At 41.5% G+C, this 24,531-nt stretch overlaps 1 protein-coding gene across 1 annotated transcript in view; it reads left to right on the top strand.

Annotated features, from left to right (window-relative positions):
• Positions 1 to 382: 382 nt before the first annotated feature.
• Positions 383 to 24,531, top strand: part of Fam71d (family with sequence similarity 71 member D) — a 37,570-nt gene continuing 13,421 nt past the window's right edge. The window contains exons 1-4 of the mRNA XM_041658656.1: positions 383 to 532; positions 2,219 to 2,418; positions 4,242 to 4,785; positions 7,926 to 8,164. Of these exons, the coding sequence (XP_041514590.1) occupies positions 383 to 532; positions 2,219 to 2,418; positions 4,242 to 4,785; positions 7,926 to 8,164 (1,133 nt within the window). The remainder of the gene's footprint in view (positions 533 to 2,218; positions 2,419 to 4,241; positions 4,786 to 7,925; positions 8,165 to 24,531) is intronic.

Genomic DNA, 24,531 nt, shown 5'->3' with positions numbered 1-24,531 from the left:
AAAGGACATGAGATCCCACTATGATTAATTTATGGAGATAATAGAAAATAATGGTTTCAGGGAGAAGGCATATGTTAAAAAAGTCTCCTTACCTTCCTTCCCACACTAGTAAGGATTGCCAGTCACACACCCGTTCCTCTTTATGACTGCTGTTTGTTCTATCAGACAACTTTTGTGTTTGATTGCTAACTGTTTGCCACCCCCCAAAGTATAAGTTCCAGGTGTATATGTGCCTACATTGCCTGGCGTGGAGTCAAGCATATCACAGATTTGATAAAAACTTACTCAGTAATAACTAAAGGATGCAGTGTAGCTATGTCCTTCTTTGCAGATTCATGCATTTGTTCTCTGTTCTCTCGCTTTTCTGATGTTCCATGTCAGCATGATGGAGAAGAACAAGCAGTTAGAGGATGACGAAGATCCTGTCTGGATCCCAAAGGCTTTCCGTCTAGGGCGTCTCAAGAATGTGCTGGACGGAGGAGAGTATGCCCCTTTTATAACCCCTCCCATACTGGAGAGCAATTTTATTCAGGTAAATAACACCTGCACTCTCAATCAAGTCCTGTCACTTCCAGATTTCATTTTCTCAAAGACAGTGAAATGCTGAAAAGAGAAATCTTTTTAGTGGCTTGAGAGCACAGTGTGATATTAAGGGGGACAGCTTTGTGACTTTTAAAAAACCTGAAAACTTAGTGTTACAGGAAAATGTTCCAAACAAACTCGAAGGCGAGAATTCTGTCCAAATTCTACCATGCTAGCCAAATTGTCATGCTAACATAATCTTGTTACACAAAATGATGTTTAGAACATGCTATCACAGGAAGGTATCCAGATAATTTCTTTCTTAGAGTTTTAATTTTTAAAACTGTCTATGTTAAGTATGTGAGTGGCTTGCCTGCATGTGTTTGTACACCATGTATACGCCTATAGATGGTTGTGAACCAGCATGTAGATGCTGGTGATTGGACCCGGGTCTCTGTAAGAGGAGCAAGGCCTTACAGCTGAGCTCTTCTCTAGCCCCTAGACCTATATTTTAAAGACAAATGTCTGAGGCTGAAGAGGAGCTCAATGGTAGAGTCCTGGTCTAGCATGCACAAGACCCTGGGGTCAGTCCCTAGTGACCAAGTAAGTAGACAACAATCTGGGGAGTGCTAAGAATTAAAATAAGTCTTATATGTTGGTCCTGAAAGGGCAATATAACTGTCAGATAGCGTCAGAGACAAGAGTTCTTTCTTGCAAGAATGTGCCAGCATCCTGAATGAAGCTTCAGAACACCTGGGAGTTGGCTGGGCTTTCCTCTCAACACTCAACATTAGGCTCTCAAGCAAAGATATGGGCTCAGCAATGTGAACCTTGCCTGTCCCTCACAGAAATGTCATGATCGTCTGCTGCTGAACACAGAGCCAACACCTTCAGCTGATCCCACAGAGTATAACAAGGAAAGTGACAGACACTTCAAAGATAAGGAGAATTCATTCTTCCTAAGTGTGGAGGACTAGTGTGACATCTCTGTGTCCAACGTACCACGGAGAAGAGCGGAGTCTCCAGAACATGTTTCAGTGCTGCCCTAGACACACGATCCCCAGGAACACATGATGTCATAATTTAATGTTTTTGGCATTTGGTTACTTCCTCCTGCTAATCTCTTTCCCCTTTATTCCTGAACCTTTTTCATACTATCTCTTGTGCACTCTAACCACACAACCCTGGCCCCACACGAGGAAGGGGGAGTTTATGATCTACATATCAGCCACAGTCCCACATAACTGCATTCACACTCTCCAAGATGCCCAGCTTTTCCTAGTTAGTCATTGGTAGCAAGCTACCAAAATTCCTGACTCTGGAGGTTCAAGTGAGGGGGGTAAGGCAAGCATCTTAGAAAGCACCCAGAGTGCTTGCTCACTTGAACTAACTGCTACATGTGTGCTAACACATCACCAACTTCATTCCTAAGTCAATACCCCAGTCACATGCTCCATAGTACCCTGAAGTACTAATAGTTACCTTAGTCGCTAGCTCTGGTCCTCCCTAGGAGACTCCACAGGCCAGAGACTGTGGCTATTCATTCTGCTATCTCCAAATCATGAACAAGTCAAGGAATGGAGGTACCATGGCTCATTTCCCCTGTTCTCTGGCCTCACTTACACTGCTCTAGCAAGCAAGGGTGCTAAATCTACGCCTTTTATCAAGAAACTCCTTTCCTGTTCTCTGCTTTCAGGTCAATAGGAGAGGTGAGTCGATTTATCTGCATAACCGAGCAAACTGGGTGACCATCGGCATCTGTTCTTCCAATCCCGTCCTGAAGACCCCCAATGTGATGCTGTTGGCACATCTGACACCAGAGGCTAGAAAAGAATCAGAACCGCTCTTTAAACGCCTCCTGTCATCTTCCTCCACAGACAAGCTGGTGCTCACCAGGTGAGTCACGGGACAGGAGGACAGCAGTCTCTCAGAGAACACCATAGCCCCTCCGAGCTGAAAGTGGAGACGCTGGCGGCTAGGGTTCCAAAAGAGCCGTCAGGCACATTACTTTCTCAGATGATGCAGGGGTGTCTATAAGAGCATCCAGGGGAAAAAATGGTTCATGACAACTGACAATTAAGTTTAAAAAAAAAAGAAAAGAAAAACCTAAAGTAATGAGGACTAAAAACAGCAGCCGCTCAAGAGCTTGCTCTTCCTCCCCACAGTGGCCTCGCATCCATCAGAATTTGTCTGGCCTCATCTTGTCTATGATCTTGATCAAGTAGCTTAATTTTGGCCTCATTTTTAGACAATTTTATCACTGTATACTTACTGTACAAATAATGGGTTTCATTATAATGTTTCCATACGTGTGCATTAAGTACCTTGAACATATCCACCCTTCTTTGCCCTCCCTTGGCCTCCAACCCCATCCCATCGGGCCTCTTCTTCATCTCATATACTCTCCTTTTACTTTCATGTCTTTTATGTCTGTGTAATTGTATGTGTGGGGGTGCACATGCATGTGTGTGTGTGCACATGGTGCATGTGTGTCTTGTGTATATGAGGAGGTCAGAGGACATCCTCAGGTGTCAGTCATCAACTCCCCCGTGAGAGACAGCGTCTCTCTTGTTCACTGCTGTGTACTCCGGACTAGCAAGTGCAGAAGCTTCCAACAATCTTCCCATCTCCACCTCCCACTCCCCAGTAAGGCCAGCTAGGATTACAGATGCTTGGACTGAGTTTCAAAGTCCAAAACCAGGCCATCAGGCTCACACAGCAAGTGTTTTATCGCCTCACCTTTTTAAACATCCAGACTCCTCATGAGAGAGGGCATGATACTTCTGACTTCCTAAACCTGGCTTATTTCACCTAATGCCATCTCTAGTTTTAGACGCTTTCCTGCAGATATCATCTCATTATTCTTTATGGATGAATAAAGCTCGAGTATATGTGTGTGTGTGTGTATTTATCTACCTATCTATCTGTTCATACTCCCTGGCCTAATTCCATAACTTGCCTGTTGTGACCAGTGCCCTGGAAACCAGGAGTAAGCAGGTATACCTGTTGCATGATGCCTTAGATTCCATTGGATGAGCACAACCAGGAATGATGTTGCTGAATCACATGAGAGTTCAAGTTTTAGCTCTTTGAGGAGCCTCCATGCTGACTGGTTACCATAGCAGCTACACTAAGTTATTCTCCTACCAGTAGTACATAATGCTTTCCGTATTCTCCCTGTATCGCTCGCTGCCAGCACCTTTTGTTTGTCTTAGTGATAGAAACCATTCTGACTGGAATAATATTAAATCTCAATGTAGCTTTTATTTGAATTCACAGATGTGTAAACCTCAGCTTCTAATATATTTATTTTGTGTGTGTGTGTGTGTGTGTGTGTGTGTGTATGTGCAGGCAGTGCATCCACAGTCCAATATTAGGAGACAAGTTTGTGGAATTAGCCTGTCCTTTTCCATATGGGTCCAAGGGATTGAACTTAGGTCATCAAGCTTGGCTGTGGGTACCCTTACCTAGTTAAAGCCAACTCACCAGCCCTCAGCCTCAACTTTTCAGGATTAATGAGAATGGGCAGCTCCTCGTGATAAACAATGTTCTTGTCACTTAGTAAAATCAGAGTCTTAGAGGCATGGTTAAGATGAGACGGCTGTTAGGAGCTCCCACCCTCAGCTATCTGGGACACAAGGCCATTGACGGTCTGATTCTCTGAGCCGGTAAATCCTTTATAGGTCTTCAGATGACATTCCACTTGCGTTTGTTTTTAGGTTTCTCCCTCTGCAGTTTGTGACTCTTTCTGTGCACAGTGCTAAGAACATGCGACTCAAAGTTAAGCTGATAAGTGGCCGAGCCTACTATTTACAGCTCTGTGCTCCTGTATATAAACAGGATATCGTATTTTCCCAGTGGGTGGACCTCATCACCCTCTTGAACCAGGAGAAAGCCAGAACTTCCAAAGTATCCGAGGTCTCCAGCCTCTCAGAAATCACAAACAGCACAGACATCACAGGCTCGATGGACATCATGGACATTACGGCGTTTGCAGAGCTGCAGGCTGTGCGCTCCCACACTCGCATCTACTCCGCTGCCGTCACTCAAAGTGCAGACTTCTCAGAATTTACAGATGTTACGGATATCACTGATGTCACTGATGTCACCGATATCCCAGAAACTGGGGCCACAGATGCTCCAGATATAAAAATCGTCACAGAGGTCACGGAAGTCATAGAAGACAAAGAGTCCCCGAATGTCTCAGGGGTCACAGTAGTATTTGAAAACGACGACATAATAAAGGCCAAGGAAGAGGAAAAGGTATGTGTTGTAGGGACTTCCATTCTTTGGTGACCAAGCACAGGAGCTGTGGCCAAGTTCTCAGTCAACACTGATGATGAAAACGCTGTGGAGCCAACTCTGAGTACCATGGTTTCAACAAAGGATTCAACCCCTGAGCCCAGTATAAGTCATAAAATAGTCCCTGAACTAGTGACCATCCCTGTATCAAACTTACTCCAGTACCGGGAAGCAGTAGTGTGACACAGAGAACGTCAGGGCCAGGATCAGAAAACCAAGGTTAGAATCTTAGCTTTTGGGTATCCCATTTATGACCGACTAAATTGCTGAACCTATACAAACTAAAATGAGAATATTAATATAATCTAATGGCTATAACAGCAAAGTAATGAAAGCATGAGAACAGCCTAACCCAGCGGTTCTCAACCTTCCTAGTATTGCTACCCTTTAATGTGATTCCTCATGTTGTGGTGACCCCTAGCCACAAATTATTTTTGTTGTTATTTCATAGCTGTAATTTTGCTAGTTATGAATTGTAATGTCAATATTTGATATGTAAGATACCTGATATATGATCCTGGTGAAAAAGATGGTTTGTCCCTGAGGGGTCACTCCACACAGATTGAGGAACTCCTGCCAAGAAGAGCCAAACAAACTTGGAACTACAAAGGGCAAGTTCACAGTCCTCTGTTTGGTGCTCCCAAAGTACATCAAGATTATAGCAAAACTCTATTAGACAAATTAGTTTTGTATACTTGTTAAAATTATTCAAAAGCATTTCTTGGCCTGAAAAGATGTTCATAATTGACTTAAAAAACGGAAGACTAGCCGGGCGGTGGTGGCGCACGCCATTAATCCCAGCACTAGGGAGGCAGAGGCAGGCGGATCTCTGTGAGTTCGAGGCCAGCCTGGTCTACGAGAGCTAGTTCCAGGACAGGAACCAAAACCACAGAGAAACCCTGTCTCGGAAAAAAACAAACCGGAAGACTATAATCTCTAAGATATAAGAGTGCATGGATACATAGGCAAAGACTATAATCTCTAAGATATAAGAGTGCATGGATACATAGGCAAAGACTATAATCTCTAAGATATAAGAGTGCATGGATACATAGGCAAAGACTATAATCTCTAAGATATTAAGAGTGCATGGATACATAGGCAAAGACTATAATCTCTAAGATATAAGAGTGCATGGATACATAGGCACTAAAAGAAAGAATAGGGCTGGGGAGACGGATGGCTCAGTTAGTAAACTGCTTGCTGCACAAGCATGCAGACCTAGGCTTGATGCCCAGCTCCTACATGAAAGCCTGGGCATGGGGGCACACGCTTGAAATCCCAGCACTGAAGAGCTAGTCTGGCCTAGACAGTGAGCCTCAAGTCCCACTGAGAAACATTGTTTCAAAACATAAGATAGAGGGGTAGACAGACGAAGCCCATGTGGACTTCTGACCTCCACAAGCACATACACACACATGCACCCACACATACAGACATACATAAGAAACAACATAAACTGCGAAAAACAGTTTGTCTCTATGTTGAGGAAACATGCGCAGATTGTACCTTATTTGCTTTTCTGAATTTTGTTTCCTATTCTACAGGTAAGTACTTTTAAAATAGGAAATATTCAAATAGTTTTCCACAGTTTCTAATGACAGGTAGAAAATTCTGATGATAATTACACAGAGCTGGTGGCAAAAGCCTGTAACAGAAGCTTGAGAGTTCAAGGCCTGCATGGACCGCAGGATGAGTTCCAGGACAGCCTGAGAACTCGGTGAGACCTCATCCCAAAATTAAAAGTAGGAAAAAGGATAGGGATACAAGTCAGTGGTACAAAGCACTGGTACATTGTGCATATGGCCTGAGATTAGAACCTCCATGTAATAATAATAAATATAAAATGTTAGACTAGAAATACAGATGATAATTTCAAAATGACCTCAAAGCAGATCTATGCAAAATCCATGATGAAAGTAGGATGGAGATTGTGTGCCAGAAAACCATTATTTCTGCACAGGGCCACCACACAAGGAAACATTTCCTAACTTTCACTTCATTCCTCAGAGGATTCTTTTTTAATGTGTATGGATGTTTTGCTTGCATGTATGTTCATACACCACATGTGTGCAGTGCCCGCAGAGGCCAGAAGAGAGCGCTGGATCTCCAGGGACTGGAGTTATAGGCAGTTGTGAGTCACATGTGTGTGCTGGGAATTGAACCTGGGTCCTCTGGAAGAGCAGCTGGCCTTTCTTAAGCAGACTTTCCTTACAGAACCTTAAATAATTTATACTAAATAGAAATGGCTGCCACTGTAAGAAAGAAATGGAGTTCTCTCTTCAGGAAATAAGATGACTGCATTACTCCTAGGACATGCTTTGGGTTGGGCTTTGTCTGTTGTTTTTTGAGACAAGGTCTTGCTATTATAGCCCAGACTGTCCTTGAATTTGCAACCCTCCAGCCTCAGTTTCCCCTGTGCTGGAACTACAGATATGTGCCATTGAGCCCAAGAGGACTAGAATGGACAGGTGGTGGTCATGGAAGAAGAAGAGCAGACGTGAAGACTGTTAGAGACAAAGGGATAGAGTTTGCTGACTGATTGCACTGAGGCCCACATGAGACATTCTAATACGGTCACTGAGAGACATGGACCAGTGGTATGTGATGGGAAGACCATTAAAAACAGAGGAGTGGTTTCAGGGAATTGCATTTTAGATTAGGCTGTAGATCTCAAAAATCAGAATTATTATAATTATGAGCCCCAACCTCCCATGACCTATGAGATGCTCCTAAGAGCAACCTGACTGAGGTAGAATGCAAGGTATTCCTAGAAAACCTTCTTTACCCCCTAATTCAAAGATGGGTGTCATGACTACACACTAATCATCTTATGTGATGGGGGCATTGGTGAATGGCACTCGGAACTGAACGTACTGCATTAGGCTGCAGCGGAGCCTGCCATGGTTCCCATGGCACCAGCCTCCACACCAGCCCAGGCTTTTTTCCATAGCCGGGAAAGACCATGACTTATTCCCTGTCCCTGGACCTGTGAACACTCAATAAGAATGAATAAAATGACTAGAAACTGCTCCCTAAACAGTCTGTTTCTGCATGATGTCCTTCCTTAACTGATTTGCTATTGCTTGTCATTTCCCAAGGCAAATGTCCTGAGGCATGGGTGTCTACGAGACATGAAAAGTAAGAACGAGTTCAAAGATGCCTCCAAACATGTCACCATCTCAGACCTAACACTCACTTTCCAAGGCGAAAAATGTTTCCAGACTACGTTGACTCCTATAAAAAGTGAGGAAAATATATCCATAGAAACGGGTGATAAAGCCTTGGAAGAAAAGTTGACTGATCTTCCAAATGCGCGCCTCAAGACTACAGAATCCAGGTCAGTGTCATGGGGAAATGCTGTGGGCAATCTAGGGTGTACCCTATGTACACACCTATTCTTGTTCCCTGAAACTCGGGCATTTGTCTCTGAAAGGTCTCAGATACAGTGTGACAGAGAGATGGCACAGGCACTCCTTAGCCATCCACATTTGGGTCAGCCTTGGCTAATTTTTATTTCCACATCAGCTTTTTATGTTGTTCGGTTGGTATTCCGACTATTGGTCAAATGCCAAAAGCATGCATTTTAGGAAATACAGAGAAGCACAGGGCCCACATTTTAGAGCTGTAGTGTTAACTTCTAGAAAGATTGTGGGTATTTTTATCACTGTGCATATCTACATTTTTTTCTACAGAGTCTCTATACATCTCTTACCCATCTCTGTATTTCCAATAATATGAAAGACTTTTAATTATTTTAATACTTCTACTGAAAAGCTGATTGCAAGCTGAATGTGAATGAATATGATCATGGTATAAAGGTACAAGTTAATACAATCATTCTAGGGTAACACTTAACAAGAACTTGGATCTAACCCTAATCTTAGACTGGGTGGCCCATACCTGTAGTCCCAGCCAGCCCTGCGGCTAAGGCTGGAGAGTCCCTTCAACCCATGAGTTCTAGACCAGCCTGGAAAGCATAGTTAGACCCTACCTTAAGTAGACAATTTAGTAAAAATAAGAATGAGAAATGCAGTTCGGTCTACCTTTTAAATAAATATATTTAAAGGAGGATTTGGAGGGAAGTTCAGTGGTGGACTACTTGCTTAGCGCACACAAGGCCCTGGGCTTGGTCCTCAGCACAGGGCAGGGGAAGAAATTGTATATACTGTACACACATACACAGGATAAGAAAAATTAACTTAGGAATGAAAGCAACTAGAATTTATTAAGTAATTTGAAGTGCTAAAGAGATTCGTTGCTTTATCAAAAAGAACAAAGTAATAAGCTATTGAAATAGCTAATTTTTGAAAACCTAAGTGTCACACTGCCAGGCAGTGGTGATGCATGCTTTTAGTCCCAGCACTCGGGAGGCAGGCGGATCTCTGGGAGCTCAAGGGCAGCCTGGTCGACAGAGCAAGTTCCAGGACAGCCAGGGCTACATAGAGAAACACTGTCTTGAAAGCCAAAACTATTAAATATATACATTTTTTTAAAACTTGGATATGTCTTGAAAATCTGTCTAAAAAAAACAAAACTTGGAGACAATAAATTAATGACGTTTAATAAAAATGCAAAGTAGAAAGCTTAAACAATAAGAAATTAAGAACTTGAAAAAACAGGAGTTATCAAAGTTCTTGTTAAAGGTAAAAGGCACTTTCTAAATTTTAATGGAGTTTTATTTTAACTATGAATTTTCTTTGGATTATGCCATTTTGATTACAAAATTATAAAAATATATTTTATTTCTTAAAACTTTAGTTTGCTTTTTCTAAGCCAGACAAAACAATAGAATAAAGATTATTCTGAGTTATCCTCCTTGTGACAGTAAAGTTCTTAGATTTCTAACGCCTTAGAATCTTGGAAGGCAAATGAAGCAAGTTTAGCATATAACTGAGGAAACTTAATGTTAGTCACACAAACACAGAACAGAATGGTCATGATAGTTTGTCCTCACTGGAAAATTTATATTCTTTTTTTTTGGATTTTTCGAGACAGGGTTTCTCTGTAGCTTTTTGGTTCCTGTCTTGGAACTAGCTCTTGTAGACCAGGCTTGTAGATCTGCCTGCCTCTGCCTCCTGAGTGCTGGGATTAAAGGCGTGCGCCGCCGCCGCCCAGCCAAACAGAAAACATCTATTTAATAGTTAGCTTCCCGGTATCATGATAAAGCTGTTTTACTTCAAAGCATAGCCAATTTGTTTTTGTTTTGACCAGCCCAGGCTGATCTCAAATTCACTATTTAGCTCATGCTGGTCTTGAACTTATGATCTTTCTATGTCAACCCTACATGTTAGGACCACAAGCAACACCCACTAGGATCAGCAAGATGGCTCAGCAAATAAAAGTGCTAGCTGGCCAAGCCTGATAGCTTGAGTTAGATTACCAGAAACAATGGCAAAAACCTGACAATGATCGCTGACCTACACACACGTACACAGCGGCACAAGTGTGCCCACACTCACACATACATCATACACTCTCACGCACGCATCATATACACACACAATAACAATAAAACTTAATTTAAAAAGTTACTTCTAGATGTGTTCTACTTAAATTTTAAAACAAATTAAGAATGTTCCATTAATATATCTGTATACTCTATGTTCTACCAATTGTAATAAAACAAAGGAATACAAAAAAATGTAATAACATTTTGAATTGCCAGGCATGGTAGTGCACACCTTTCATCCCTGCATGTGGGAAACAGACACAGGCAGATCCTGAGAGTGGGTAGGAAGCCTGGTCTATACAGGCTAGCCAGGGCTACCTAGGCAGACCTGTCCAGTGCTCTCTCTTAGACTATGAGGTGACCTGCGCTCGTGTGTACACAGGCCCTCTCCCCTCCCTCACATACACACAATTAAAAAATAAACAAAACAGATCTTTAAAAAAATAAATATCTATCAATAGCTACAACAACTATCAATTCCTTTAATCATCAGTTCTGTTCCAGCCGTGGCCTCTTCCCACCCTGCTGTAATTAAACCCCATTGTATATTTGTCTTGGGAACTTTTCTCTCCTAGCTTATGAGTCTTCCTCAGTTCTGTATGTCTGCCTTTCCTGGTGAGCATCTTTTGTGTCCTACAGCAGAATGTTTCCTGATTGACCCTTCTTCCGTGGCCATGTGGATCACCTTCAGGTTTTAACTACAAACACTACACTCCAATAAATTACTTCCCTCTTTGGGTTGTTTCCTTGATGTATATTTCTACAGGTATAGGATAAGGATGAGTTGTGTGGATGGACAGTTGGCTGATTATCTGGTTGCTATAAAACTCCCCAGCATATATGGGAATAGCATGAGTGAGACAGGCATCCGATAATCAGAAGTAACTGTATGCACATGTACAGATGTAGAGGACACGTGTAGGGTCAGTTCCCTCCTTCTATCTTGTAGGCCCCAAAGCCAAAATGAAGCCATCATGGTTGGTAGCAAGTGCTATAATAGGACCGAGCCATCTTGCAGGCTGAAAGCACACTTAAGGCGTATGCCTGTCTTGGAGTCAATTTACTATTTCTGTCTTGATAATTCAATTGGAAATTTTATGAATTTCCATCAGTTACTTAGAAAAATAATCCATTTTTCTTTTTCCATTGTGTAAAAATAGATTCAAATTGACCTGAGTTCAGAAGAAACATGGAAAAGCAAAAAGAAATGTTAGTCAAAGATCTATTCTATACAAACAAAAATCAGATGGAAAAGTAATAAATAATTTTTTTTACTTATAGTGGATATAATTGATAAAGCAATGAAATACTATATATATGATTCCTAAAAATAAGTAAAAACTTCACAGTAAAAAACATGACCAAAAATTTAATGGAGAAGTAAATGTGACCCATTTACAAATATATGAAGATATAATCAATCCATAATTATAATAAAAATCAGTACCAATAAAATGTCAATTTACTTGCAGTAGTTTTGAGTGTGAAAAAGATCCAATAATAAGTGTTGCAGAGGGACTCAAATTCTACAGCCACAGAAACGATTTCACTCTGTTTTACAAAGTTGCATATTTGCATGATCTCTTAGCCAGCAGTTCCTCACCAAGCAAAAGTCTTTGGCAAAAGCTCCTACACAGGAACCAAGGCAGCATGTCCTAACAGCCAAAACCAGACACAAGTCAGACGGTGGTGGACAGGTGAGCAGCCAGATACAGCAGGGTTCCCTGTCGCATTAGATTACCCAGCCCTGGAAAAATAACTAAATGTCACATTGAACTCAACACCCTGATTGGATCCCAAAGACATTACAGCAAACGGAAAACAGGAGGTGATCCAAAGTCAATTATATCCACAACTCCCCATATAAATAAACTGAAAGAAAAAAACCATATGATCATTTCATTAGATGCTGAAAAAGCATTTGACAAAATTCAACACCCCTTTATGATAAAAGTCTTGGAGAGATTAGGGATACAAGGGTCATACCTAAATATAATAAAAGCTATTTACAGCAAACCGACAGCTAACATTAAATTAAATGGAGAAAAACTCAAAGCCATCCCACTAAAATCAGGAACACGACAAGGCTGTCCACTCTCTCCATACCTCTTCAATATAGTGCTTGAAGTTCTAGCAATAGCAATAAGACAACATAAGGGGATCAAGGGGATTCGTATCGGAAAAGAAGAAGTTAAGCTCTCGTTATTTGCAGATGATATGATAGTATACATAAGCGACCCCAAAAACTCTACCAAAGAACTCCTACAGCTGATAAACACCTTTAGTAATGTGGCAGGATACAAGATCAACTCCAAAAAGTCAGTGGCCTTCCTATACACTAAGGATAAGGAAACAGAGAGGGAAATTAGAGAAGCATCACCTTTCACGATAGCCACAAATAGCATAAAATATCTTGGGGTAATAAATTATTTTTAACACTAAAATAAGTTAGAAGAAAAGAAAATTATATCGTTTCCCTAGTTACACAGGAGAGCTCATTTTGTTGTTGTTGTTCTTATGTATATAAGCATTGTGTGTGTGTGTGCGCGTGCGTGTGTGTAACATGGTTTCCTGGCAGATATCTGTGATTATTAGGCAGCTTGGAACTGGCCCCTCAGAGCTTCACAGTTGATTCTGTCGTCTGCTCAAATGCTCTCTCTCCTCCCTGCTTCCGCCTTCCTCAACTCACTCGCATCAGCTCAGATTTAATCACCGCACATCCTAGCTGGCACACTATATTTTCTTTGTTTATGACCTGCCTCCTCCACTGGAATAGAGCACTTGATTAGTTTTTACTTAATGCATACAAGGGGCCTGGGAAGCATTCCTGAGCAAATGAATCACACTTTGCCACTGAAAATTACTTTTGTTACTTCAAGAACAACAACAACAACAAAATGAACTCTCCTGTGTAACTAGGGGAATGATATAATTTTCTTTTCTTCTAACTTATTTTATTTTATTTATTTATTTTTGGTTTTTCGAGACAGGGTTTCTCTGTGGCTTTGGAGCCTGTCCTGGAACTAGCTCTGTAGACCAGGCTGGTCTCGAACTCACAGAGATCCGCCTGCCTCTGCCTCCCGACTGCTGGGATTAAAGGCGTGCGCCACCATTGCCCAGCCTCAAACTTATTTTAGTATTAAAAATAATTTATTACTTTTCCATCTGATTTTTGCTTGTATAGAATAGATCTTTGACTAACATTTCTTTTTGCTTTTCCATGTTTCTTCTGAACTCAGGTCAATTTGAATCTATTTTATAAATGTTAAACTCTGTATTGATAATTTTGGGGGAAGGAGTGATAGGGATTGAACCAAGAGGCTCACATATAAACTAACAGGACACTACCACTGAGGGATACTTTCCATCTTGAAGACTTCACTTATAGGCCTCTTAGCACCTTTAATAAATACCTGAATTTTCTAATTTTTTAAACTACATTTGTTTGTTTGCGTGTGGATAGAGGTGTGAGTGTATATTTTATACCCAAAGGAAAAACTATCAACTCAAACTCAGGAGTCTCCTTGTAGGAATTCTCCGACTAGGAGCTGGCTATACATACTTACGGATCACTTTGGTTATTGTTATTTGTAAGCAGAGACTGCACATTCATTTCTTGGCTGCTCAAACCAGAATAATCACACAGAAACTATATTAATTACAACACTGTTTGTCCCACAGCTTAGGTGTCTTTCTAGCTAACTCTTATACCTTAAATTAACCCAGTTCTATTAATCTATGTATCACCACGAGGCTGTGGACTACCGGTAAGATTCCGGTGTCCCTGACTCTGCCTTCTTTCTCTCTGCATACAGTTTAGTTTTCCTGCCTAGCTCTATTCTGTCCTGCCATAGGCCAAATCAGCTTCTTTATTAACCAATGGTAATAAAACATATTCACATCAGCTATTATCATCCACAGGAATTTTCCTACTTCCTATTAGAGGTGAGAAACAACTAAAACAAATAAATGTCCTCCAGACCACTGATGCATTGTGTCCTACCACCCTACATAATGGGGACTGCATATAGGGTCTCCTAGCTGGGAAGCCCTCTGCCACTAAACTATAACCCTAACCTCTTACTATTTTTTTTTTTAATTTTTAGCACAAAGTCTCAATATGTAGCTCAGGTTGATCTGGGACTTACTACAGAAAAGGCTACTGGTAAGCCTAGTATGCTACAGGAAAAAGGAAACAAAATAAACAATAAACAGGAGAAAGATATAATAAAGAAAGAAGAGAGAAACAGAAACCATTGGACAGACACAGAGAAGGAAGACAGGAATACAAGCTGCAGGACAGACTCAGGGCCAGAAGGTGTGGACAGAGCAATCACTCTATGTAGGTGTAGGCTTAAAAGAAAACCCTAGGATGTCTTCCTTCAATGATAAAAATGGATCCATCCAATTGAGCAGATTGGTCAGGCCCAGGCATTCTGAGTCACCCTTCTAATTTTATTCCATTCTCACAACACAATTATTCCTGGCCAGTAATATTCTACAAACCCTATAAAATAAACACTAACCTCATGAGGCTGTCGGGTCGGCAACTCCTTTCTTTACCTTTTTCCATGAAAACCGTTGCATGCCTGGAGCAATTGATTGACAGGCTTTACTTTGTAGTGCAGCTCTCAATTTATAGAATAAAAAAGCAGTGAGAAGCACAGCCACTTCCCTGCCACACCCCAGTCTCCTCACTTACTTGACAAGTTATAATCAATGTGCCAATGCTGATACATTGTTATTAAATGGCTGAACATGGCGAACAATGAGGGCTGATGAGACGCCAAGGACAATGGCACGGGGTTTTGATCCTACTTAATGTGCTGGCTTTGTGGAAGCCTAGCCAGTTTGGATGTTCACCTTCCTAGATATGGACGGAGGGGGGAGGACCTAGGACTTACCACAGGGCAGGGAACCTGGACTGCTCTGTGGACTGGAGAGGGAGGGGGAGAGGAGTGGGGGGAGGGGTAGAAGGGTGGGAGGAGGGGGAGAAGGGTGGGAGGAGGGGGAGGGAAATGGGAGGCTGGGAGGAGGTGGAAACTTGTTTTTTGTTTATGTTTTTTTTTCTTCTTTTCTTAATAAAAAAATTATTTAAAAAAAAAAAAAAAAAAAAAAAAAAAAAAAACAATAAACAGGAGAAAGATATAATAAAGAAAGAAGAGAGAAACAGAAACCATTGGACAGACACAGAGAAGGAAGACAGGAATACAAGCTGCAGGACAGACTCAGGGCCAGAAGGTGTGGACAGAGCAATCACTCTATGTAGGTGTAGGCTTAAAAGAAAACCCTAGGATGTCTTCCTTCAATGATAAAAATGGATCCATCCAATTGAGCAGATTGGTCAGGCCCAGGCATTCTGAGTCACCCTTCTAATTTTATTCCATTCTCACAACACAATTATTCCTGGCCAGTAATATTCTACAAACCCTATAAAATAAACACTAACCTCATGAGGCTGTCGGGTCGGCAACTCCTTTCTTTACCTTTTTCCATGAAAACCGTTGCATGCCTGGAGCAATTGATTGACAGGCTTTACTTTGTAGTGCAGCTCTCAATTTATAGAATAAAAAAGCAGTGAGAAGCACAGCCACTTCCCTGCCACACCCCAGTCTCCTCACTTACTTGACAAGTTATAATCAATGTGCCAATGCTGATACATTGTTATTAAATGGCTGAAGCTTACAGTTTATTTTTTTTTACCACTTGAAAATTTTTGTTTATTCATTCATTCTTTTTTTTTTATTGAGAAAAGGAAAAAAAAAAGTATCCGCCTCCTCCCAGCCTCCCATTTCCCTCCCCCCTCCTCCCACTCCTCTCCCCCTCCCTCTCCAGTCCAAAGAGAAGTCAGGGTTCCCTGCCTGTGGAAAGTCCAAGGTCCGCCCCCCTCCGTCCAGGTCTAGGAAGGTGAACATCCAAACTGGCTAGGCTCCCACAAAGCCAGTACATGAAGTAAGATCAAAACCCCGTGCCATTGTCCTTGGCTTCTCATCAGTCCTCATTGTTCGCCATGTTCAGAGAGTCCGGTTTTATCCCATGCTTTTTCAGTCACAGTCCAGCTGGCCTTGGTGAGCTCCCATTAGATCAGCCCCATTGTCTCAGTGGGTGGGTGCACCCCTCGGGGTCCTGACTTCCTTGCTCATCTTCTCCCTCCTTCCGCTCCTAAGCTTACAGTTTATAACATAAAGATTCATACTTCATAGTATAAAGTTCTATGGGTTTCGATGAATGTATATAGCATTTGGCTTTTGTTATATTCACAAGAACCATTTCATTGCTCTAAATATTCCCTCAGCAGTAGATTATCTCTTTTTAAAAAATAGTTTTAATTCTGGGCATGTATGGGGGGGGGCATGTACATGTGAGTGCAGTTGCCATGGAGGCCAGCCGAAGGCACTGGATCCTTGAAGCTGGAGTATTGTGAACTGAACTCGGGACCTCAGGAAGAGTAATATACACTGCTGAGCCATCTCTCTGTTTCCCCATGTTAGTTCTTAATTGCTATTTTTTTTCTACAGTTCAGGATATTGAACCTAAGGCCTTGTACATGTTAGGCAAGTACACTTAGTTGTTTTGTTCTGGTAGTTTTGTTTGTTGGTTCGTTTGGTTTGGTTTGGTTTGGTTTGGTTTGAGACAGCGTCTCATTATGTAACTCTGGTGTGGTGGTTTGAATATAATTGACCCCCATAACCTCATAGGGAGGGAATTGGCACTATCAGGAGGTGTGGATTTGTTGGGAGTGAGTATGGTCCTGTTAGAGGAAATGTGTCACTGTGGGGTGAACTTTGAGGTTTCCTATGATCAGGATACCACCCAGTGTCTCAGTCGACTTCCTGTTGTCTGCAAGAAAGATGTAGCCCGCACCATATCTGCCTGCATGCCACCATGCTCCCTGCTATGATGATAATGAACTGAATCTCTGAAATTGTAAGCAAGCCACCCCAACAAAATGCTTTAAAAAAAAAAGAGTTGCTATAACCATGGTGTCTTTACACAGCAACATAAACCCTAAGAAACCTGGCTAGCTTGGAACTTGCTACACAGATCATGAAGGCTCTGAACAAAAGAGCGACCCAACTATTTTTGTCTCCCAAGTACTGGACCAAGGCCTATATCACCACACTCAGCATTATTTTTGTTTTATTTTTAATGATTTTTACATTTTATTTATTCATTTAGTGGGGTTGGGGTGGGGAATGAATGTGTCAGGGTGCATGGGTGGAGGTCAGAGTAAAATTGGGAGAGTTGGTCGTATCCTCTGCCATGTGGGGTCTGGAGATCAAACTCAGGTTTTCGATTTAGCAGCAGGTGCCTTTGCCCTCTGAGACATCTCGCCAGCCCCCCCCCTTTTTTTAATAATAAAATTTATAAAAATAACAGGATGAAAAGTTCTCAGTAGGTGGTAGGTTATGTTAGTTCACTATATGATTGTTAGAAATTATATGAATTCCTATATAAGCAGCAAAATAATGGAATTTTAAAATACAAGAATATTGTAATTTAGCAAATTAAATTCCTTAAGACTTTGTCAGTTAGCTTCCTATACCATTAATCTAACTACTAGGAAGAAATAAGCAAGAAAATAAAAACAAAACTATATAATTCTCTTGAGGTCTGTCCCATGGGAATATTTTTGGTACACCAACAGGCACCTTTTTGCTGCCTGTTTGCATCGGGAACATAATTAGTAGCTAGACTCTAATTTAAGAATGTTAATTACAAAAGAACAATGTACTATTTTAAGAGCAGAATGGAAGTCACCTAACCTTTATTCCAGGGGCATTTTCAGGATTTAACCAGAAAGGTGAGGTTGATGACTACATTCTATATGTTATTTTTGTTTGCTAAGACCATTCATTTCAGGAAAACTTTATAATCTATACTTGTTTGCTTTGGAATGCAAAAATGTTACGAAGACAAACATGGTTTTGCTGAGTATTATGCCTCTCTCGTCACTACTGTTTAAAATACAAAGTATGGAATTTATGAGATATGGGCAAGGATGAGGAACCAGGCTTTTCTCCGCTGGCACAGGAGGCCTTGAAGAATTTACACTCCTCACACAGAGAGAAAACAGTATCGCTGTGACCCTTTGCTTTGACCAGGATAATTGGCCTTATTTGCACCTGTTTTGTAATCCATTCTCTTGTATTGCCCAGCCTTCAATCTAAATCCTCAGACCTATTGGCACAAGCTATGTGGCTCCTTTTTGGCAAACTCCAGAGAAATACTACTTTAAGTTTAGTTCCTGAGATCCACTGTAGAACCTGAAGTGAATGCATTTGCCGGGCCCCTTGCATGAGTCATAACTGCCTCTACAATTATGTGGGCAGGAAAATCCAAAGGTAACTCCTCAACAGACTCTCATGCACCCCAAGACGGGGAGGCTGAGCAGTTGCAGGTGGAGATGACAGCAGACTTTATGCCATTACATGCCATCTGATTTTGTGGCCTTTACGAGTTGACTAACCTGTAAACACACAGTCTTGTATATCTGGTATATCTTGGTATAATCACTAACAGTCTAGGCTTGCTAGGCACGGTTCATTACCACTTCCAAAGCATTTGAAAAATGACGAGTGATCTCAGACCCAGTCATTCTTTTCTAAATATTTGTGGTCGCGATGGCAACTCATTAAATTGGTTGTTTATTTTTTTACAGGAGAACAAGAACTGACTCAGACACTACAGGTAAGGAACAAATTCCAAGACATGTTTTGTTGTGCTCTTCAGTGGAGCAGTCACCTGGGCTCTTAGAACGTTAGAACAAAGGGTTCCAGCTGCACTTTCTCATGCCTTCCCGTTCTAAACACTCCACCCTGGAGAGACCCTTTCAAGCCCAACTTCAGATTCTCCCAGGCGCCAGTCACTTTGACTTCCCAGTTCCGAGTCTAATCAGGCACAAACCACTCCAAGGAGAGCTCTACAGATGAAGTCCAGCCCACAGCAGTAACAGGGCTGCCTATCCTTGCAGATCTGGATGGGGAGCATTTTTGGTGAATTAAAAATCACTCAGCTCCTCTGCTGTCCTTTATGTCTTTATCCTAACACTCACTGTGGAGGGACATTATTTAATGTTTGGATACAGGGCTTTCTTCTTAACACATTCCCATGTCTTAAGGAATCGTTAATTTGTAACAACAAACATTTGACGAGGAGGTTATCATATAGGAGAGGATATGGAAACCTTGCCCTTTGCCTACTGCAGACTCACCTCTAAGCCACTCTCTAACCTATGAGCCAGAAGAAGCCTCAGCTACCTCACACTCATAAAAAATAATATGGAAAGAACACAGATGAATATTTAACTTGATTTAAGTGAAAAGAAAAAAATAATACAAAAAAACAGAATATTTGAAGACATTTGTGGTCATTCTTAAGAGTTAGTTCTATAAAAAAAGGAAAGAAAGGAAAAGAAGATAGGGTAGATATAACTTTCCTTAAAGATTTGTTTACTTTGTTATGTGCATGGGTGTTTTTTTCTGCATGTATATATGTGCACCATGTGTGTGCCTGATACTGGGCAAGGTCAGAAGAGGGCAGCAGATGTCCTGGAACTGGAGTTACAGTTGTGATCCATCAAGTGAGTACTAAGAACTGGACCCAGGTCTTCTGAAAGAGCAGCCAGTGTTCTCAACCAATATAGCATAGAGTTTTACAGAAATGGGACTTGTCTTTACAGCTTCTCATTGGGCTTCAGGATCCAAAACACCAGCTGAGCTTCATCTTAACCAGAACGTGGGTCTGCATTCCACTCTACAGTGTTGAGCCTGAGAACACTAGAGAGAAATGTACTTCTATAAAGAAAATGCAAGATGAGGGCTGAAGAGATGGCTCAGTGTTAAGAATGTGTAGTACTCTTTTAGAGAATCCCACTTTGATTCCAGCTCACAACCGCCTCTGACTCAAGCTATAGGATATCTCTGGCCTTCATGGCACCCACACATACATGGTCTATACTTTCACAGACATGCACACGTATATACATGTGATTAAAAATAAATCTTTTATAAAAGAAAGTGAAAGATCTCCCTTTTAGTTTGTAGAATTTTTACCCATCAACTACTACCGTAAACTGTATCTTATAAAGAAGCCAAACTAAAACTCCAGAGTTACCCAGTAAAAGTAAATACCGCCATCTTTGTTTACTAAAGGCAAAGAGCTGTCTAATGGCAGCCCAACTGCTTAAAACATGACTAACTAGTCACTAAACACAGAGATAGACCTAGTGCTGTGTGTGAAGGAGTCGTTGGCCAGCTACAGATGGGTATAGTTCATGCAGAGAACTAATATGGCTGTCTTTATCTCATATGTGACTAAAATTCCCACTAATATGTCTGCTGGTACAAACTCAACTGGTTTTGCAACTGCACAAGCATGTGATGCTTATGTATTCTATATGAAGAACATTGGCAGACTCGAGAGAGATTAGACAAAAATAGCAGGCAAGTTACCTGCCATAACACTATGTGTTAGCCAAAGAGAAGCCACTGAATGTCAGAGAAGTGGTGAAATTGCTGCTGTATTTTAAAACGTTTCTCCACTGACTAAATCTCTGAGAATCTAGAGGATGTCAGGCAGGCACAAAGAGGCCAAGTAGGAAGATCTTCTGTCAGTCAAGGTGGAGGGTGCCAAATGGTCTTGGACAGACAAGAAGTAGTGAGAATTGAAACAAGGGCAGGGAGAATTACTCACATGTTTTATACATATATACTTATACATATATAGTTAATATGTACTAACTATGATGGTGGGGTGACGATGATGATGATGATGATGATGATGATGATGATGACGATGATTGACAGGGGATGCAGAGAGGCCAGGCACTAAAGGGCTGAAGCCTGTGGATATGTTTCAATCCCCAGCATCCACATAAAAAGCTAGGCATAGCAGTGCACACTAATCATCTCAGCACTATGCAGATTGGAGGATCTTGGGGGCCACAGATCAACTTAACTGAATCTGCAAGCCCCAGGTCTTGAGAAACCATGTCTCAAAATTCAAGGTGAAAAGGTCCTGAGGAGAACCTGAGGTTGTCCTCTGGCCTCCACATGCACGCAGGTGCACACACACGTACAGTACATGTACACCTACCACGCATGTGTGTGCTCACACAGACAATTATTCTCAGTCTACAAGTAGAAACAAGAGAGACAAAGAGCAAGAATGACAATTTGGGAGACAGCATGACTAGGACATATAAACCCATGAAACAATTTGGGAAAGGGACCCAGAGAGAATATGGAGAAAGGCAGTCAAACACTGATGTTGAGTGGAAGCCCCAGGCTTTAGTTCTGACAGTACTTTCTCCAATACATGAATATGACATTTATCTTGTCTCTGTGAGTATGACTGGGTCCTTGGGCTGAGGGCATTTTAACAATTATTCTAAAAGCTAATAAGGTTGTGCTGCTGACAGAATTTCTGTAAGTCTAGCAGGCAGCTTGGAATGGGTGTCTTGGACACCAGAAACAGACACCACGAAGGAGTAGCAAAAGTCCACGTGGAGCTTGCTGAATCACAAGCATGGCACAATCTCCAATGCGCATTAACTATTTTCCCTGTTTGTTTTCTCTCACGTGCTTTCCTGTTTCTTCCTTCGTTCCTCTCCCGTGTCTCCCCATTTTTCTGTAGCCCTGTACAGTTTTTCAGTTTTCCCCCTGATTAGCATTTCCTTTCCCCTTTTCACCCTCCTCTAACCCATGGCTCCCCTTCCACACTCTTACCATTCACTGATACTTTTTACCAAGAAAGCAAAGCCTACCCCCTAAACCATCCTAAACCCCAATTCTATTAAATTCAGGCTGGACAAAGACTAAAAATGTGTCTGTAATTCTAGTTTCTAGGTAATGCCAAATAATAAAGCTTTCCAAAGAAGGAAAATAATCTCCCGTGTGAAGCTTGTCTGACTCTCGGGTTCCCAGCCCCAGGCAGAGCTAGTGGAGGACAGAGACATCCAAATCATCCCCCACACACCTCTGCAGCGAGGGGGTTACTCTCTCTTCTTTCTGAACTCTTTTTATGTAAAGTGGCACTTCAAACGGACGGTTTCTATCAGCAAGGCCGGGGAATGGCAGGGCAGATCCCAAACTAGACCTGTCGCTCTGGACCCTCGTAGATCTCTCTCCTTTCTTACCTTTCAAGGATCCACTCTTCTCAACTTTTTCTGATTTCTTGTAGTGAGCCCAGACGGTAGGCTTCTCTACGATGCCACAGACATCATAGAGAAACGAGACCAAAGACAAAGGTTCGAGAAGTGAGAGGGAAACCATATATGAAGTACTCACGTTTCCTTTCTACCCTACCTGCTTCTTTTTCATCTTCCTGTTCAATATTACAAACCAAGTTCTACGTGGCCATGCTCATTCCCTGCTTGTGAAACCTGAGCTGAAAGGAAAAGGGAGGGAATGCCCCTGAAGGGACCAGGTTTGTGAACCAACAGTGAGCTCCCCTGGACGGAATGAGGGCACTTGGCGAGGTAGTGAGGACATTGTTGGAATTGGAGACCCAAATTAAGTTTTCTCCTTGTGTGCCTTTTCTCTCTTGTCTTTGGCCTTCCTTCTTTCCCACTTTTCCTCTAATGATATCTCTTCCACTTTCCCTCACTCTTGCTCCTCTTCGTTCCCGGCTCTTTCTCCTCATATCAAATCCTCTTCTAATTTCCTCAACCTTGTACCTCATCTGTCTCCCCCTTTCTCAGGGGAAATGCACGTAAGACAAGTAACACAGAAAAAGTTACAATCAGTGAAAAAGCCTGTTGAATGACCGACCTAAAGGTGAGTTTTCAGTATGACAAGACTCTGTAGATGTAAATGGTAGACATTTTAATAAGTTGACTCTTGACATGAATCTCATTACTTCTATTGTAGTAACAAAAGAGGTGAAGTTGCCAATAAAGAGGAAGAATAGAATGTGAGGGAGGTTTGCTGTGGCTTCTTCTCTAGACTCTAGGCTAGGTGGTGGTGTAGGAGGTTCTTCTGTATTTGCGTTTATTTCATTGGTTGAATAAAGAAGCTGCCTTGGCCTTTTGATAGGGCAGCCCTTAGGTGGGTGGAGTAGACAGAATAGAATTTTGGGAGGAAGAAAGCAGAGACAGAGAGCCGCCATGAATCTCCGGCCCAAGACGGACATAGGTTAGGATCTCTCCCGGTAAGCCACAGCCTCATGGTGCTACACAGATTTAATGGAAATGGGTTAATCAAGATGTGAGAATTAGCTAATAAGAGGCTAGAGCTAATGGGCCAGGCAGCAATGAATACAGTTTCTGTGATTATTTAGGGAATAAGCTTGCCGGGATCTGGGTGGGAACGCAGCCTGCTGTTCCCTTTACAACAAGGTGGCAACACCAGCAGGAGGCAGAACAGAGAGAGCACATACTTCTGCTACTCCATGGGAATTATTTCTCTCCTTATGCTATACTGGTCCCAGGGACTGAACTCGGGTCATCAGTCTTGCCAGCAGGCACCTTTACCTGAGCATCTTGTCTGCGCATAGATGGTAATCTTTTTGGTGTGTTACGAAGAAAAACTTTATTATAAATAGTTTTATTATTTTTACTTTTAGAAATATTTCTATTTTTATTGGCACATGTTTTATGTGTATGAGTGTTTCACCTGCATGTATGCACTACATGCATGCCTTTGGAGGTTGGATGAAGGCATCAAATTCCCTGGAACTGGAGTATTGTACAGTAGATAGTACTACATAATGTATAGTATAATTATAAGCCACCATATGGGTGCCAGGAACTGAACTCAGGTCCTGTGTGAGAGCAGCAAGTGGTTTTAACAACTAAGCTATCTTCCCAGTTCTAATTTTATCTTTTAATCACTCCTTTGTATTAATTTTTAGCCTTTAACTTAAGAGTAAAACCATTTAGGATTATATGTTAAGTACATATTTTGCATTTCAGACCTTTGAAATAAACTGACTTTTGTGGTTTTTGTCAGATCAGTACAAACTACTAAACTAAAAACAAAACCCAACTCAGAAAAATTGCAGTCCCTTCAAGAGGAAAACAGCAATATCTTTTGTGTGGCAGGAATACAGGCTACTACTAATCACTCAGATGCAAATCCATGCCAATCTAATTCTAAAATCCTATTTTAAATGTGGATTTTTTTCTTTTGTAGATATGTATCTTTAAAAAACTAAAGAGCTATGAACATTATAAGGATTTCCATTTATAAGCTCGGTTTATACAGCATCTTTGATTTGGGCTTGTTGGGAAAAGCTGTTCTTCTCTGGTCTGA

This window comes from Microtus oregoni, unplaced genomic scaffold, assembly GCF_018167655.1.
Source record: "Microtus oregoni isolate MIOR12 unplaced genomic scaffold, Mior012 000009F_ref0000495, whole genome shotgun sequence".
NCBI lineage: Eukaryota > Metazoa > Chordata > Mammalia > Rodentia > Cricetidae > Microtus > Microtus oregoni.
This window is presented reverse-complemented; position numbering and strand designations above follow the sequence as displayed.